This window comes from Oncorhynchus keta, chromosome 22, assembly GCF_023373465.1.
Source record: "Oncorhynchus keta strain PuntledgeMale-10-30-2019 chromosome 22, Oket_V2, whole genome shotgun sequence".
NCBI lineage: Eukaryota > Metazoa > Chordata > Actinopteri > Salmoniformes > Salmonidae > Oncorhynchus > Oncorhynchus keta.
In genome coordinates, this window is record NC_068442.1 from 38,228,489 (window position 1) to 38,246,624 (window position 18,136).

Here is an 18,136-nt window from a genome sequence, read left to right on the forward strand (position 1 = left end):
ATGTCACACTGCCCCAGACCATGACGAACCCACCTCCAAATCGATCCCGCTCTAGAGTGCAAGCCTCGGCGTAACGCTCATTCCTTCGACGATAAATGCAAATCCGACCATCACCCCTGGTGAGACAAAACCGCGACTCGACCTAGGATAGGATAAGTAATCCTTCTCACCCCCCCTCCCCCTAAAAGATTTAGATGCACTATTGTAAAGTGGCTGTTCCACTGGATGTCATAAGGTAATGCACCAATTTGTAAGTCGCTCTGGATAAGAGCGTCTGCTAAATGACTTAAATGTAAATGTCAGTGAAGAGCACTTTTTGCCAGTCCTATCTGGTCCAGCAATGGTGGGTTTGTGCCCATAGGTGACGTTGTTGCCGGTGATGTTTGGTGAGGACCTGCCTTACAATAGGCCTACAAGCCCTCATTCCAGCCTGTCAGCCTATTGCGGACAGTCTGAGCACTGATTGAGGGATTGTGCATTCCTGGTAACTTGGGCAGTTGTTGCCATCCTGTACCTGTCCCGCAGGTGTGATTTTTCTGATGTACCGATCCTGTGCAGGTGTTACATGTGGTCTGCCACTGCGAGGACGATCAGCTGTCCATCCTGTCTCCCTGTAGTGCTGTCTTAGGCATCTCACAGTATGGACATTGCAATTTATTGCCCTGGCCACATCTGCAATCCTCATGTCTCCTTATAGCATGCCTAAGGCACATTCACGCAGGTGAGAAGGGACCCTGGACATCTTTCTTTTGGGGTTTTTCAGAGTCAGTAGAAAGGCCTCTCTCGTGTCCAAAGTTTTCATAAATGTGACCTTAATTGCCTACTGTCTGAAAGGTGTTAGTATCTTAACGACCGTTCCACAGGTGCACAGTCATTAGTTGTTTATGGTTCTTTGAACAAGCATGGGAAACGGTGTTTAAACCCTTTACAATGAAGATCTGTGAAGTTATTTGGATTTTTACAAATTATCTTTGAAAGACAGGGACAGAAAAGGGACATTTATTTTTTTGCTGAGTTTAGTTTGGAAAGAAGAAGAGTGTTCCTGTGCAACACTGCTTCATTTTAGAATGTGATACTAGGGCTGGGCGGTGTACCATATTTTACGATATACAGGTATTGATGCTCGGACCGGTTTGGGTTTTTACTTTATAGCGGTATTTGAATGTTTGTTTTGTTAAATGTTATACGCTGTGTGTAACGTCCGTTTTTATAGATTACGTCACTACTTCAAAATCAAATGTTATTGGTCACATACACATGGTTAGGAGATGTTAATGAGAGTGTAGCAAAATGCTTGTGCTTCTAATTCCGACAGTGCAGTAATATCTAACAAGTAATCTAACATTTCCCCAACAACTACCTAATACACACAAATTTAAATGGGTGAATGTGTCACGACTTCCACCGAAGTCAGCTCCTCTCCTTGTTCGGGCAGCGTTCAGCGTCACCGGCCTTCTAGCCATCTCCGCTACATTTTTCATTTTTTCCATTTGTTTTGTCTTGTTCCCCGCACACCTGGTTTACATTTCCTAATCACATTGTGTGTGTATATATATATATATATATATTTCTCTGTTCCCCCCCCCCCATGTCCTTGTGTGGAATTGTTTTTGTTACATGTTCAGTGTGCCGCGCCAGTCTGGTTATTTCCCCCCCTGCGTATTTGTTTGTAACCCATAGGAGGTTGGGTTATTTTGTTTGTTTTGTGACGCTATTTTGCGCATTTGTCTTTTATTTATGCCTGGAGGTTTGACGCTGTTGCGTCCATTTGTTGTGCTTCTGCCCAAATAAAGAGTGCGCCTGATCACAATGATCTACTCTCCTGCACCTGACTTAAACATCAGTAGCGCATACGCTGACAGAATGAGATTATGTATATGGATGAGAGATGGCTGAGCGGCGTAGGCAAGGTGCAGTAGATTGTATAAAATACAGTATATACATTTGAGTAATGTAAGATATGTAAACATTATTGAAAGTCGTGTAGTTTAAAGTGACCAGTGATCCATTTATTAAAGTGTCCAGTGATTGGGTCTCAATGTAGGCAGCAGCCTCTTGGAGTTAGTGATTGCTGTTTAGCAGTCTAATGGCCTTGAGTTTGAAAAACAGCTTCTCTCTCTCGGTCCCAGCTTTGATGCACCTGTACTGACCACGCCTTCTTTGTTAAAATAAGGATTAGATTGTTTGCACATATCGTGCAGCCCTACGTGGCAGTGTGGAAATGATTTCAAATGAGTGCAGGAAATGCTGAAAATGATTTGTAAGTTAAAGTTGAACAGTATAAAACAATCAGAATGGAGAAAGGCCCATTTGAAATCACTAAATTGTATGTACAGTTGAAGTCGGAAGTTTACATACACCTTAGCCAAATACATTTAAACTCAGTTTTTCACAATTCCTGACATTTAATCCTAGTAAAAATTCCCTGTCTTAGGTCCGTTGGAATCACCACATTATTTTAAGAATGTGAAATGTCAGAATAATAGTAGAGAATGATTTATTTCAGCTTTTATTTCTTTCATCACATTGACTTCTTAGGGCTAGGCCCCTTTTTTTCAAAATTTGTCTGAATGACGTGCCCAAAGTAAACTGTTGCTCAGGTCCTGACGCCAAGATATGCAATTGGTGCCATTGGAAAGAAAACACTGATGTTTGTAGAAATTTAAAAATAATGTAGGAGAATATAACACAATAGATATGTTAGAGAATCCTCTTCAAAAGGCAAGCAAAAGTTAATATTGAAAATTTGCTCCCTGGATGCATTTCCTATGGCTTCCACAGGGTGTCAGCATCTATGTTCAAGGTTTCAGGCTTGTAACTTGAAAAACAAATATGAAATCAGTTTTAGTACAGGGACACAGTCTTGGAAATTCGTGTTTGCTCGCTCCATGAAGACAGGACGCACCTGCTAAAATCGGTTTCCTATTGACCATACTACTTTCCATAAGAAATATTATAGTTTGATTACATTTTAGGGTATCTGAGGCGGAAATAGAAATGTATTTTGACTTGTTGAGACAAAGTTGTAGGGGTAGTTTTTCGGATTCCTTTCTCTGCATGTTGATTGAGTGGATTACTCAAATCGATGTCACCAACTAAAGACTTTTTGGGATATAAAGAAGGATTTTATCTAACATAACATGACGTGTTATAGCTGGGACCCTTTTGGATGACAAATCAGTAGAAGATTTTCAAAAAGTGAGTTTTGAATGTATGAAACCTGTGCTGGTGTAAAAATATTTTGACGTGGAGCGCCGTCCTCAAACAATCGCAAAGCATGTTTTCGCTGTAATAGCTACTGTAAATCGGACAGTGCAGTTACATTAACAAGAATTTAAGCTTTCAGCTTATATTACATGTGTGTACCTAAAATGTTTAATATCCATAATTGTATGATTATTTGTTTGAATTGCGAGCCCTCCAGTTTCACTGGACTTCTATCCCGAAATTGTGTAACTTGGGTCCAATGTTTTAGGTAGCCTTCCACAAGCTTCCCACAATAAGTTGGGTGAATTTTGGTCCATTCCTCCTGACAGAGTTGGTGTAACTGAGTCAGGTTTGTAGGCCTCCTTGCTCACATTCCTTTTCAATTCTGCCCACAAAATGTCCATGGGATTGAGGTCAGGGCTTTGTGATGGCCACTCCAATACCTTGACTTAATACCTTGATTTAAGCCATTTTGCCACAACTTTGGAAGTATGCTTGGGGTCATTTTCCATTTGGAAGACACATTTGCAACCAAGCTTTAAATTCCTGACTGATGTCTTGAGATGTTGCTTCAATATATCCACAGAATTTGTCTTCCTCATGATATCATCTATTTTTTGGAGTGCAGCAAAGCACCCCCACAACATGATGCTGCCACCCCCGTGCTTCACGTTTGGGATGGGGTTCTTCGGCTTGCAAAGCTTCCCCCTTTTTCCTCCAAACATAAGGATCGTCATTATGGTCAAACTGTTCTATTTTTGTTTCATCAGACTAGAGGACATTTCTCCAAAAAGTACTATCTTTGTCCCCATGTGCAGTTGCAAACCGTAGTCTGGCTTTTTTTATGGTGGTTTTGGAGCAGTGGCTTCTTCCTTGCTGAGCGGCCTTTCAGGTTATGTCGATATAGGACTCGTTTTACTGTGGATATCGATACTTTTGTACCCGTTTCCTCCAGCATCATCACAAGGTCCTTTGCTGTTGTTCTGGGATTGATTTGCACTTTTTGCACCAGAGTACGTTCATCTCTAGGAGACAGAGCACGTCTCCTTCCTGAGTGGTGTGACGGCTACGTGGTCCCATGGTGTTTATACTTGCGTACTATTGTTTGTACAGATGAACGTGGTACCTTCAGGCATTTGGAAATTGCTCCCAAGGATGAACCAGACTTGTGGAGGTCTACAATTTTATTTTTTGAGGTTTTCTTTTGATTTCCCATGATGTCAAGCAAAGAGGCACAGAGTTTAAAGGTAGGCCTTGAAATACATCCACAGGTACACCTCCAATTGACTCGATCAGAAGCTTCTAAAGCCATGACCTCATTTTCTGGCATTTTCCAAGCTGTTTAAAGGCACAGTGAACTTAGTGTATGTAAACTTCTGACCCACTGGAATGATACAGTGAATTATAAGAAAAATAATCTGTCTGTAAACAATTGTTGGAAAAATATCTTGTGTCATGCACAAAGTAGATGTCATAACCGACTTGTCAAAACTATAGCTTGTTAACAAGATATTTGTGGAGTGGTTGAAAATTTAGTTTTAATGACTTCAACCTATGTGTATGTAAACTTCTGACTTCAACTGTATGGGTTTCCACCATAGGGTCATGCACTACTCATAAAAGCAAATTCTGAACTTGTATTATTCAAAAACATTAAAGTTTACCATGATAACATATTTTGGTCGCCAGGGTTAGAGACAAGGGAAGGGACTATGGAATATTCAGATGTGGAATCTTTCTGTGGGAATATATGCATATTAATACCATTTAAATGTAGATGTTTTTTTGCATTGATATATTTACCATATCATATGGAGACCGAAACGTAAACCTTTTACCTTATCATAAGTAGACATAATGGCAAATTATTAAATCCTTCCAATTGAAATAAAACAAACTTTTTAGTTATGAATAGAACTTTAATTAAATGAATTGACTCTTCACATGGGATGATTTCACTGAACAACAAAAGAAAGGGAATATTGAATGATCCCCAATGATCCATTGCATCTCCCAAAAATGTTTTCAACATACATCTGTAAAATTATAGTCTAGAAACTAAAGATTTGGTTGTCTTCCTCTCAGGCTTCCATGTCTTCTCCCTGGACCTCCTCAATGTCCACCTTGAACATCAGACTTGACACCATCTTCACTGTCACTTTCCAACCTTGTTGAGGTTGGCTCGTTGTCAGGCTCAAAAAGCCTCAAATTTGCCCGGATGGCCACCAATTTTTCAACCCTTGTATTGGTCAGCATGTTGCGTGCTTTGGTGCGTGTGTGTGTGTGTTCCCAAACAAGGACCAGTTGCGCTCTGAGGTGGCTGATGTTGGTGGGATTTGGAGGATGATTGAGGCAACAGGGGAAAGAGCCTCAGATCCACAAAGTCCCTTCCAACAGCTGGCTGATGAGATATTTTGGAATGACTGCCATATTGTATCTCCATCCCAAAGCCCTTGCTTGGAAGTGTACTTTGCCAGACTGTCAAGAACCTTGCCCTCATCCAGGCCAAGCTGGTGGGACAAGGTAGTGATGACACCATAGGCCTTGTTGATCTCTGCGCCAGACAGGATGCTCTTGCCAGCATACTTGGGGTACAACATGTACATAGTGGCGTGTATGGGCTTCAGGCAGAAGTCTTCACGCTTTTTTTAAGCATTTCAATACTGCTTTCAATAGTTTCCTCTGCTTGGAGCAACAGTTAAGTGGGCAGGGCAGTACTGATTTCTTCTCCTACATCTGCAAGCAGAGTCTGAACATCAGGATGTCATTGTCTCCCTCAATCTGTGCAATGGCTACTGCTATAGGTTTCAGGCTGCTTACCACTCTCTCCCAAAATACATCATCCAGGAGGATCCTGTTGATGGGGCTGTTCATGTCGGCAGACTGTGATATGGACATTTCTTGGAGAGACTCCTTCCCCTCCAGGAGACTGTCAAACATGATGACAACACCACCCCAACAGGTGTTGCTGGGCAGCTTCAATGTGCTGCTTTTATTCTTCTCACTTTGCTTGGTGAGGTAGATTGCAGCTATAACTTGATGACCCTTCACATACCAAACCATTTCCTTGGCTCTCTTGTAGAGTGTATCCATTGTTTTCAGTGCCATGATGTCCTTGAGGAGCAGATTCAATGCATGAGCAGCACAGTCAATGGGTGTGATGTGAGGGTAGGACTCCTCCACTTTAGACCAAGCAGCCTTCATGTTCACAGCATCGTCTGTCACCAGTGCAAATACCTTCTGTGGTCCAAGGTCATTGATGACATCTGCAATGTAGAGTCCGGTGTGTCTGTTGTCCCTTGTGTCTCTACTCTTGTAGAATGCTGGGTTGAGGGGTGGAGATGATGTAGTTAATTATTCCTTACCCACGAACATTCGACCACCCATCAGAGATGACTGCAATACATTCTGCTGTCTCTATGATTTCAAGTGAAGGTCAAGCAACTCTGTTGAACTCTGCCTCCAGCAAATAAGTAGATTAAGCATGTCTGGTTGGAGGGGTGTATGCTGGGTGAAGAACATTCAGAAATCTCTTCCAATAGGCCTTGCCTGTGAGCATCAGAGGTGAACCAGTTGCGATACACAGCTTGAGCGAGACAATCATCGGCATTTCTGACTACGTTCCTCCATTGAGCCTACAACACTTAGGCTGAATCCAGGCGTGTCATGATCTGTTGCTATCGATAAGGTAACTGATTAATCTTTTTCACCTCGAATAGAAGTAGCGGGACTTTTTGTCAGAGGTTGCTTGTTGTGAGCACTGAGGGAACTTTATCCACTTGGCCAGATTCCGCATCTTTGTTGCATTCTTCACACATGATTTAGCACAGTATTTGCAAATGTACACAGCTTTTCCTTCTACATTAGCTGCAGTGAAATGTCTCCACACATCAGATGGTGCCCGTGGCATTTTCCTGTAAAGATTAGAATAAAAAATGTTTCCCCAAATACAATTCCATCTACAGATAAATAGTTAAGGAATTTTACAGATGTATGTTGAAAACGTTTTTGGGAGATGCAATGGATCATTCAATACTCCCTTTTTTTGTTCAGTGAAATCATCCCATGTGAAGAGTCAACTAATTTAATTAAAGTTCAGTTAGTAACTGTTTTTTTTGTTGTTTTTTTGGAAGGATTTAATCATTTGCAATTATGTGTACTTATGATAAGGTAAAATGTTTGTTTCTCTCATATATTATATGGTAAAAATATCCAATGTAAATAAACATCTACTTTTTAAATGGTATTAATATTAATTCCCATATATTCCCGTTAATTCCCACATGGTTTCCACCTCCTGAATATTCCCCAAAATGTGCAACCCTAATAGTGAGTAATATGTTTGGAACATCCAAATCACAATAATATTTCAGTATCAAATACATATTGTATTGGCACCTAAGAATTGTGATTATATCGTATCGTGAGGTCCCTGGCAATTGCCAACCCTAATGTTTGCTCCCAAATATTCAAGCCCTGTCTGGTCTATTCTAGTTCATCATTCATTCAGATGTCTGTGTGTATATGGTTCTGGTTTCAGTCACTACACTAGTGGTGTGGTTGATTCATGTTCTGGTATGCACTGGGTTGGACACATACTCTGGGATATACTTTTCCTCTCGTACTGGGGAAGACTCACATTCTCATGTAGTGGTGTCATTGTGTTCTTGTTTCAATGAAGCTGTGGCCTTGGTGACTTATCTGCAGAATGGAGAAGGAAGAACTGAAGATTGTGAATAAGGATGAGGAGGATGAGATGGTGTGTTTTCTTATTTTACCTTGAGTTCTTTCCCTCCCGCTCTTTCTTTTCCCTCCCGCTCTTTCTTTCCCTCCCGCTCTTTCTACCCCTCCTGCTCTCTCGCAATTTCTTTCCCGCTCTCTCTCTCGCTCTGAATTGCAACATATGCCAACGCCTAATAGTTTATTCAAATCAAATGGGATACGACCTCATGTTAAAACTTGACTCAAACTCCCCTGATGACCCCATATGAACTGCCATTTTAACCGTCCCCTCTGGCCCCCGCTAGGAGCTCCAGGGGTACCGTGTGTGTCGGTGGCGTGTGGCAGTGGTGAGCCTGGGGGTGCTGTGTACAGGGGGTTTCCTCCTGCTGCTGCTCTACTGGATGCCAGAATGGTGTGTGAAGGCCACCTGCACCCGGACCACCGTCAGAGAGGCCGAAGTGGTGCTGCTCCAATCAACCGTAAGCCATTCTGAATATTTTCATAAGACTTCATTTTAAAGTAGACATATCAGCCACCAATTTGTAGTTCGTTAGTGTATTTTTAAGTATCTTATTAGTCCTTAATTAAGTGTTGTCTTATTCAAACATAAGTCATGTGTTATTGGACAATCCTTAATAACCACACATCTCCACACCCATGAGCAAAAGTTTATAAGGATTTCCTGACACTGGATTTGTGTAGGTTCATGAAATACAGCCAACATTCAACAAAAAATGTGAGGTAAACAATTAGCATCGAAACTTCCATGGTAATCACAATGGCCACTTTCAGGACACATGTCACCATTCAATACTTATTGGGAATCTTATCAATCATATTCATGTTCCTTACTACTATAGGATATGAGAGAAGTTGACTTAAGGTGTCAATCTGACTTTTTGCACCACCTGTACAAACATGTATAATGCATCAAAATCTAAATGTCCTTCACTGAGTCGTAGGCTCTTCACATACGAAGGAAATTTAGCTTCACTGTCCAAATACGTGAATCCCAGAGAACCTGTCACCGCTGATGGTACGTGTGTGTCTCAGGATGACTTTAAGCGCTGGTTCCTGGCCAAGGTGCGTGTGATGCTGGCCCCTGGAAGAAACCCCTTTGACAGCCTGGAGACCCAGACCACTCCCCCCATGACCAATGGACACTCCCCCCACCCCTCGGACGGCTTCACCCAGGAGTTAATCAGGAAGTACGCAGAGTACCAACCCACTCAGGTAATACCACGCGATGGCACACACAATAACACACATCTGTCTTTTTGCTTTCTTTACTGGTTTCTTTCTCACAAACGCTCACGCTCAAAAGTATACATCTTTATGGTCAATGAAATGGGGAGGGAAAAGTTTCTGCCTTAGTTATTTTTGCTAACATTCTTATTTCTTTCTCCCTTCAGATTCGCTATTTTACACTCCATAGCACAAAGTACTACTGGAACGACGAGGTCCACAATTTTGAAGTATTAACGTAAGCAATTTAACAGACCATTATTATAGCCAGTGACCTGGATACTTTCCAAATGGTTTGTGTAATGCATGTCCAAGCAAATGTTCTAATGGAGGCCTCGTTTCCCTTCTTTCACTCACACACACACACACACACACTCACAGGGGCCTGGAGGACCGGGAGGTGACCTGTTCCACCGTCCACTCAGAGCACAGCACGGGGCTCACCAGCAACCAGCAGGAGTACAGGTAACTTATACCAAACACCTTGTACAGAGTGGAAGGCCATGATGGTTTGAGCAATGTGATGTGTTGAGGTTAAATTCACCCCATAGGAATGCTTGGTTTTGGTGCATTAGCTAAGTCACTCAAAGGTGGTACTGATACCCGCAACATGTATATTGTTACTCTATTACACTTAACCCTGGCCTTCCTACGGTAGATTCATTACCCCCATCCCCCACTGCCAGCCTTCACAGTTGAAAGCAGATACTGCAGGTCACAGCAGCCTCTCTGTCACTTTAGACACCCAGTCACCTCACACAGCCCTGACAACACCTTCTAATAGCCCTATTGTGTGTCAGTCTGCTCAGAGCTGGCCTTCTGTTCCCCATGTGTCACTCACCCAGCCTCTAGATGGAGGGAGAGAGTGTGTAGCACTGTCAGTGTCACACCTTATCAATAGTTTTATTAGACACATTGTGTCTGTGTGTGTGAGAGAAACATTTGTTATAAAGTTGAATGAGTTGTTAGTTTGAACTGTAAATGTTAAACCTTTGTTCTCTCGTGCTTTCCCACAGGAGACTGTTTTTCGGAGTGAATGAAATTGCAGTGAAAGTGCCTTCAGTTTTCAAGCTTCTAATCAAAGAGGTATGAGAGGTTTTGGGTGTAAATGTGAATAAGGTGTTCATACCCACTACTTAAAGGATGCTTGATTTTCTTACCAGAGCTCATTTTCTCTGACACTTAATTGATAACATAAGTCTATATGAATTATTTACATCCAAAGGTGCCTATCAAAATCAATAGCTCATTTAGCTGAGATATAATGATCAAGATAATGAACTCCTGTGCCTGGCATTTTAATGGGAAAGTTCTGTTGAATGGAAGCCAACTTGGCTTTAAGCTTTTTTTTCTGACCAGACAGATTTAGATTCTGAGTTGTTGCAGGGAGGTTGTCTTTAGTCTAATGAGTGAACACTGTGAACAGGGCCAACAATGGCAGTAAAAACAGCATTTTCCACCTCCGCAATTCCACTCCGCTCCTTATTGTCTTTCTATTTCTCTGATGTCTCTCTCGCTCTCTTTGACCCCACGGTCTCTGCGACAGTCTCCATGTCTCTGTGCTCTGTCTGTCTCCCTCACTCTGTATAAAGAAACACATTGACCCATATGTGTCCAGAGCTATTTCACATTTATACCCTTTTCCCACTATTGAGCCAAACATGACATATTATGGTTAGCCTGCTATAGGGCTTAATCAGGCATTATTCTAGTAAATGTCAAAGTGGATGTCTTGTTGCAGCTTGTTGTTTTGAAGAAGTTGTTTGACATGCCTCTTTCTTTATTTCCCTCCTTTCCTTCCCTCCTGCAGGTCCTCAACCCTTTCTACATCTTCCAGCTCTTCAGTGTGATCCTGTGGAGCGCTGATGAGTACTACTACTATGCCGCAGCCATCGTCTTTATGTCGGTCATTTCCATAGCTACCTCGCTGTACACCATCAAAAAGGTATGTCTGTCCCCGCCCCTTGGTCTCCTCTTATTTCTTTACTTACCTACACACACACACTTTTTTTTTCTCCACACTATTGGTTAGAGCCTGTAAGTAAGCATTTCACTGTAAGGTCTATTCAGCGCACGTGACAAATAACTAAACTTTGATTTTGATCTATCCCTTTTTGTCTGTCCTCTCTTTCTCAACCCTTCTCATCCCCAATCTTATTATTCCTTCCACAATTTGGAAAAATTTATTCAATAATCAAAAGGTGAGTCTGGGGCCTTTCTGAACTGGCTGGAACCATGCTGAATTAGGCTCATCTGGACTAAAACAGACGTTTAGCCCCCTCCCCACTCTAGGGCCCTGGGTTCACCCCGTTACAATCACACTGCATAAGTAGAGAGATGGAGGGTGGTGAAGGGGTGGAGGCTTCACCTGGGGCCCTAGGTTTACACAAAGGAGATCGCCCCCTTAAAATCACACAGCATATGGAAGAGGGAGATAAAGAGAGGTTGGATGGATGGGGAGGGGGCAGCAAAGTCTTCTCTGGGAATTTCAAGGGACATTGAGAATCTATTAACTGTTTTTGTAGCACCTGATGTGTGGTTATGGTTATTGGCTGTTCTCTCCTTTTCAGCAATACGTCACGCTTCATGACATGGTGTCAGCACACAGTATTGTCCGAGTTTCAGTCTGCAGAGCCAGCAACGGTTTGTCTAATATAACTCACTAAGATTTCATGCACTTTGACTAGTGTTCAATTCACCAGTAGAACGGCACACTTATCCGTGTGTGTGTGTGTGTGTGTGTGCGCTCCCACAGCAGGCTCAGGCTGTGCATGTGATGCCTCAGCATTTTCCCCCTGCTGCCCAGAAGGGCGTGAGTAATGAGAGATGTTCTGAACAAGACTGGGGCTCTGACGCACAGAATACCTCTCTTTTATCCTCCTCCCTTCCTTCCACTCCTCTCTCCCTCTGTACTTTCCCTGCATTCTCCTCCTCTCTCCACACCTGCTCTCCCCTCTGTTGAATCCTAATAGACATCGAGGAGGCCCTGTCCACTGACCTGGTGCCCGGCGACGTCATGGTCATCCCTAGCAATGGGACCATTATGCCCTGCGACGCAGTGCTGATCAGCGGCACCTGCATCGTCAACGAGAGCATGCTGACAGGTGAGACTTGGAGATTCTGCCTTCTCGCTCTCTCACTGCTGGTCACTTGCCAAATACAGAATTCTAAAATATATTTATTTGACATTTGTGCAAAGCCTCACATAACACTACACTCTGTAAATACCTAGCTCTTCCCCCTCCCCCAAGGCGAGAGTGTGCCAGTCACCAAGACTAACCTCCCCAACCCGGGCGAAGGGGACAAGGAGGGTGACGCAGCTTACAGCATGGAGGAGCACAAGAGACACACCCTCTTCTGTGGCACGCACGTCATACAGACCCGCTTCTACTCAGGGGAGCTGGTCAAGGCAGTGGTGGTCCGCACAGGTTAGCCGTCTGTGTGTCCGTTCGTGTCCTCAGTCACAACACACACAGTATGCCTTTTCAAATTGTTGTACGATCATGATCTGATTTTGGATAATAAAATAAGGAGTGTTTACCATATTCTGAATGTAGTGCCTCCTCCATCCCCCCCAGGTTTCAGCACAGCTAAGGGCCAGCTGGTGCGCTCCATCCTGTACCCCAAGCCCACCGACTTTAAGCTGTACCGCGACGCCTACCTCTTCTTGCTGTGCCTGGTGGCTATAGCTGGCATTGGCTTTGTCTACTCCATCGTCCTCAGCATCATGAACAATGTACTGGGCCACACAGTACACTATATTCTGGCTGGGCTGGGGAGGGAGTGGGAGGGAGAGTGACTAGTCCTATAGAGGCTGTAGAAGGTTTCTAGATCACAGTGGACTATTATGGCTAGTTAGCTTCACGACCAATTCAATCCCTACAGTAACCCCTGCTGTAATTGTCAATTTTTTCCTTGTCTACTGTACCCCAGGTGCCAGCCAAGACCATCATCATTGAGTCCCTGGACATAATCACCATCACTGTGCCCCCCGCGCTGCCCGCTGCCATGACGGCGGGCATTGTGTACGCCCAGCGCCGCCTCAAACGCATCGGCATCTTCTGCATCAGCCCCCAGAGGATCAACATCTGTGGCCAGCTCAACCTGGTCTGCTTCGACAAGGTGGACACACACACACACACACACACATTGGTAGAGGAGAGGCTGTGCTGGGGAAACTAGTCGTGGTGTGGTGATCCGGTATGGTAATCGCCCTGCTCAACAGTTAGTGCTATATATCTCCCCTATTCACTTCGTGCCTCTGTCTTCAGACAGGTACACTCACAGAGGATGGATTAGACCTGTGGGGAGTCCAGAGAGTGGAGAAGGGGACTTTCCACCTGTCAGAGGAGAATGCCTACAAGGACACTCTGGTTAAGTCCCAGTTTGTAGCCTGCATGGCCACCTGCCACTCTCTTACCAATATCGATGGCAAGCTGTCCGGAGACCCTCTGGATCTGAAGATGTTCGAGGCCACAGGCTGGGTGAGTGACTGAAACTTTACCCTTAATCTCTAACCTGTGTGTCCTTCACTCTTTCTTTACCCAAACAATGTGTTTCATGCTCAGAAATGTTGACTCAAAATATGTTGCATTGAGAGATTTTCCGGCTTCTATTTTCAGACATATATTTGCTTCTCCCTGACTTTCAATGTTGTTCCGATCACACTTATGGTATCCATTTTGCGATGCTGGTCAGCTGAAATCTTGACTTTCGATGCTGCTTAGATTTTCTAATGTTGACTCCTCTCCCTGTCAGATCCTGGAGGAGGCCACTGAAGAGGAGACCTCCCTCCACAACCGTATCATGCCCACCGTGGTGCGGCCCCCCAAGCAACTGATGCCCCCCGAGCCCGTCATGTCACCTGAACAGGACATGGTGCGAACAGGTTACCCCTCCTGAGAGCAAGGCTCAGTGCTGCCCCCAATGGACACACACCCTCAGCATTGATCATGTCTCCCTCATCACATGTTGATTTGGTCTGTTGCTGTTAGCTCTTGGTCATGTGTAAACATTCAAGTTCATGTTAATCATAGTTCTGAATGGTATCTGGGTTTTCTATGTTCACATTCTATGTTCCTCTCGCAGAGTGACTGTACGTTCACTCTATGTTCTTGTCTTTCACATTGTAGGAGCTGTATGACTTGTCGGTAAGTAGTGCAATCTCAAGTTTTGAATATTTATTGTACCTTTACGTAGAGGTGAAAGGTCTGGAGGTTAAAGGTCATTCTGTGTGTTGTCCTCATGCAGTCGGCCTATGAGATTGGTATCGTACGTCAGTTCCCCTTCTCCTCGGCGCTGCAGAGGATGTGTGTGGTGGCCCGTCTGCTGGGGGAGAAGCGCATGGATGCCTACCTCAAGGGGGCACCAGAGGTGGTGGCCAGCCTCTGCAAGAAAGACACTGGTTGGTCTCAACTGTTTACTCTGAATTTGCCTATGCACTTTGCAGACGCTCCTATTGAGAAGAAGTTACGGTCAGTATAGTAATGAACGAATGCTCTGCTACTGAATTGTTAGTCCCTTGGTCTAACCAAGTGAGATAATTGACCGCTTTGATGTCAACAGTGTAGTGGCATGATCAAAGACCAGCAGTTTCAAAGGTTTACTGCCTGGAATCATGTCTTTTCCTTCATTTCCAAGAAGTTTCTGAACCCATCTCTCTCTCTCACACACACAAACAGTCTATTTAAGGGCTATATTGGCATGGGAAACCAATGTTTACTTTGCCAAAGCAAGTGAAATGGATAATAAACTATAAAACATTTACTGGGAACATTACACTTACACAAGTTCCAAAAGAATAGACATTTCAATGTCATATGTCTAAACTCAGCAAAAAAAGAAATGTCCCCTGTCAACTGTTTATTTTCAGCAAACTTAACATGTGTAAATATTTGTTTGAACATAACAAGATTCAACAACTGATACAAACTGAACAAGTTCCACAGACATGTGACTAACAGAAATGTAATAATGTGTCCCTGAACAAAGGGGGGGTCAAAATCAAAAGTAACAGTCAGTATCTGGTGCCACCAGCTGCATTAAGTACTGTAGTGCGTCTCCTCCTCATGGACTGCATCAGATTTGCCATTTCTTGCTGTGAGATGTTACCCCACTCTTCCACCAAGGCACCTGCAAGTTCCCAGACATTGCTGGGGGGAATGGCCCTAGCCCTCACCCTCCGATCCAACAGGTTGCAGACGTGCTCAAAGAGATCCGGGTTCTTCACTGGCCATGGCAGTGGCCACCTCCAAATCGATCCCGCTCCTCTCTTGCAGGAATTCACGCACAGAACGAGCAGTATGACATTGTGGCATTGTCATGCTGGATGGTCATGTCAGGATGAGCCTGCAGGAAGGGTACCACATGAGGGAGAAGGACATCTTCCCTGTAACGCACAGCGTTGAGATTGCCTGCAATGACAACAAGCTCAGTCCGATGATGCTGTGACACACCGCTCCAGACCATGACGGAACCTCCACCTCCAGATCAAATCAAATCAAATTTTATTTGTCACATACACATGGTTAGCAGATGTTAAAATGCGAGTGTAGCGAAATGCTTGTGCTTCTAGTTCCGACAATGCAGTGATAACCAACAAGTAATCTAACTAACAATTCCAAAACTACTGTCTTATACACAGTGTAAGGGGATAAGGAATATGTACATAAGGATATATGAATGAGTGATGGTACAGAGCAGCATACAGTAGATGGTATCGAGTACAGTATATACATATGAGATGAGTGTGTAGACAAAGTAAACAAAGTGGCATAGTTAAAGTGGCTAGTGATACATGTGTTACATAAGGATGCAGTCGATGATGTAGAGTACAGTATATACATATGCATATGAGATTAATAATGTAGGGTAAGTAACATTATATAAGGTAGCATTGTTTAAAGTGGCTAGTGATATATTTACATAATTCCCATCAATTCCCATTATTAAAATGGCTGGAGTTGGGTCAGTGTCAATGACAGTGTGTTGGCAGCAGCCACTCACACTGTTAGTGGTGGCTGTTTAACAGTCTGATGGCCTTGAGATAGAAGCTGTTTTTCAGTCTCTCGGTCCCAGCTTTGATGCACCTGTACTGACCTCGCCTTCTGGATGATAGCGGGGTGAACAGGCAGTGGTTCGGGTGGTTGATGTCCTTGATGATCTTTATGGCCTTCCTGTAACAACGGGTGGTGTAGGTGTCCTGGAGGGCAGGTAGTTTGCCCCCGGTGATGCGTTGTGCAGTCCTCACTACCCTCTGGAGAGCCTTACGGTTGAGGGCGGAGCAGTTGCCGTACCAGGCGGTGATACAGCCCGCCAGGATGCTCTCGATTGTGCATCTGTAGAAGTTTGTGAGTGCTTTTGGTGACAAGCCGAATTTCTTCAGCCTCCTGAGGTTGAATAGGCGCTGCTGCGCTTCTTCACGACGCTGTCAGTGTGAGTGGACCAATTCAGTTTGTCTGTGATGTGTATGCCGAGGAACTTAAAACTAGCTACCCTCTCCACTACTGTTCCATCGATGTGGATAGGGGGTGTTCCCTCTGCTGTTTCCTGAAGTCCACAATCATCTCCTTAGTTTTGTTGACGTTGAGTGTGAGGTTATTTTCCTGACACCACACTCCGAGGGCCCTCACCTCCTCCCTGTAGGCCGTCTCGTCGTTGTTGGTAATCAAGCCTACCACTGTTGTGTCATCCGCAAACTTGATGATTGAGTTGGAGGCGTGCGTGGCCACGCAGTCGTGGGTGAACAGGGAGTACAGGAGAGGGCTCAGAACGCACCCTTGTGGGGCCCCCGTGTTGAGGATCAGCGGGGAGGAGATGTTGTTGCCTACCCTCACCACCTGGGGGGGCGGCCCGTCAGGAAGTCCAGTACCCAGTTGCACAAGGCGGGGTCGAGACCCAGGGTCTCGAGCTTGATGACGAGCTTGGAGGGTACTATGGTGTTGAATGCCGAGCTGTAGTCGATGAACAGCATTCTCACATAGGTATTCCTCTTGTCCAGGTGGGTTAGGGCAGTGTGCAGTGTGGTTGAGATTGCATCGTCTGTGGACCTATTTGGGCGGTAAGCAAATTGGAGGGGGTCTAGGGTGTCAGGTAGGGTGGAGGTGATATGGTCCTTGACTAGTCTCTCAAAGCACTTCATGATGACGGAAGTGAGTGCTACGGGGCGGTAGTCGTTTAGCTCAGTTACCTTAGCTTTCTTGGGAACAGGAACAATGGTGGCCCTCTTGAAGCATGTGGGAACAGCAGACTGGTATAGGGATTGATTGAATATGTCCGTAAACACACCGGCCAGCTGGTCTGCGCATGCTCTGAGGGCGCGGCTGGGGATGCCGTCTGGGCCTGCAGCCTTGCGAGGGTTAACACGTTTAAATGTCTTACTCACCTCGGCTGCAGTGAAGGAGAGACCGCATGTTTCCGTTGCAGGCCGTGTCAGTGGCACTGTATTGTCCTCAAAGCGGGCAAAAAAGTTATTTAGTCTGCCTGGGAGCAAGACATCCTGGTCCGTGACTGGGCTGGATTTCATCTTGTAGTCCGTGATTGACTGTAGACCCTGCCACATGCCTCTTGTGTCTGAGCCGTTGAATTGAGATTCCACTTTGTCTCTGTACTGACGCTTAGCTTGTTTAATAGCCTTGCGGAGGGAATAGCTGCACTGTTTGTATTCAGTCATGTTGCCAGACACCTTGCCCTGATTAAAAGCAGTGGTTCGCGCTTTCAGTTTCACGCGAATGCTGCCATCAATCCACGGTTTCTGGTTAGGGAATGTTTTTATCGTTGCTATGGGAACGACATCTTCGACGCACGTTCTAATGAACTCGCACACCGAATCAGCGTATTCGTCAATATTCCCATCTGACGCAATACGAAACATGTCCCAGTCCACGTGATGGAAGCAGTCTTGGAGTGTAGAGTCAGCTTGGTCTGACCAGCGTTGGACAGACCTCAGCGTGGGAGCCTCTTG

The 18,136-nt window shown here is 44.5% G+C and overlaps 1 protein-coding gene across 20 annotated transcripts in view; it reads left to right on the top strand.

Annotated features, from left to right (window-relative positions):
• Nucleotides 1-18,136, top strand: part of LOC118401430 (polyamine-transporting ATPase 13A3-like) — a 57,668-nt gene that overhangs the window by 21,947 nt on the left and 17,585 nt on the right. For all 20 annotated transcript variants that reach the window (XR_008075560.1, XR_008075562.1, XR_008075569.1 and 17 more), the window contains 16 exons: nt 7,889-7,966; nt 8,235-8,408; nt 8,983-9,162; nt 9,342-9,412; nt 9,556-9,639; nt 10,191-10,260; nt 10,985-11,119; nt 11,745-11,817; nt 12,147-12,278; nt 12,426-12,602; nt 12,753-12,910; nt 13,108-13,296; nt 13,446-13,658; nt 13,933-14,052; nt 14,307-14,324; nt 14,425-14,578. Coding sequence is in view for 4 of the 20 variants with exons in the window: in XM_035798922.2 (XP_035654815.1) it covers nt 7,916-7,966; nt 8,235-8,408; nt 8,983-9,162; nt 9,342-9,412; nt 9,556-9,639; nt 10,191-10,260; nt 10,985-11,119; nt 11,745-11,817; nt 12,147-12,278; nt 12,426-12,602; nt 12,753-12,910; nt 13,108-13,296; nt 13,446-13,658; nt 13,933-14,052; nt 14,307-14,324; nt 14,425-14,578 (1,999 nt within the window). In the remaining 16 variants the exon portion in view is untranslated. The remainder of the gene's footprint in view (nt 1-7,888; nt 7,967-8,234; nt 8,409-8,982; nt 9,163-9,341; nt 9,413-9,555; nt 9,640-10,190; nt 10,261-10,984; nt 11,120-11,744; nt 11,818-12,146; nt 12,279-12,425; nt 12,603-12,752; nt 12,911-13,107; nt 13,297-13,445; nt 13,659-13,932; nt 14,053-14,306; nt 14,325-14,424; nt 14,579-18,136) is intronic.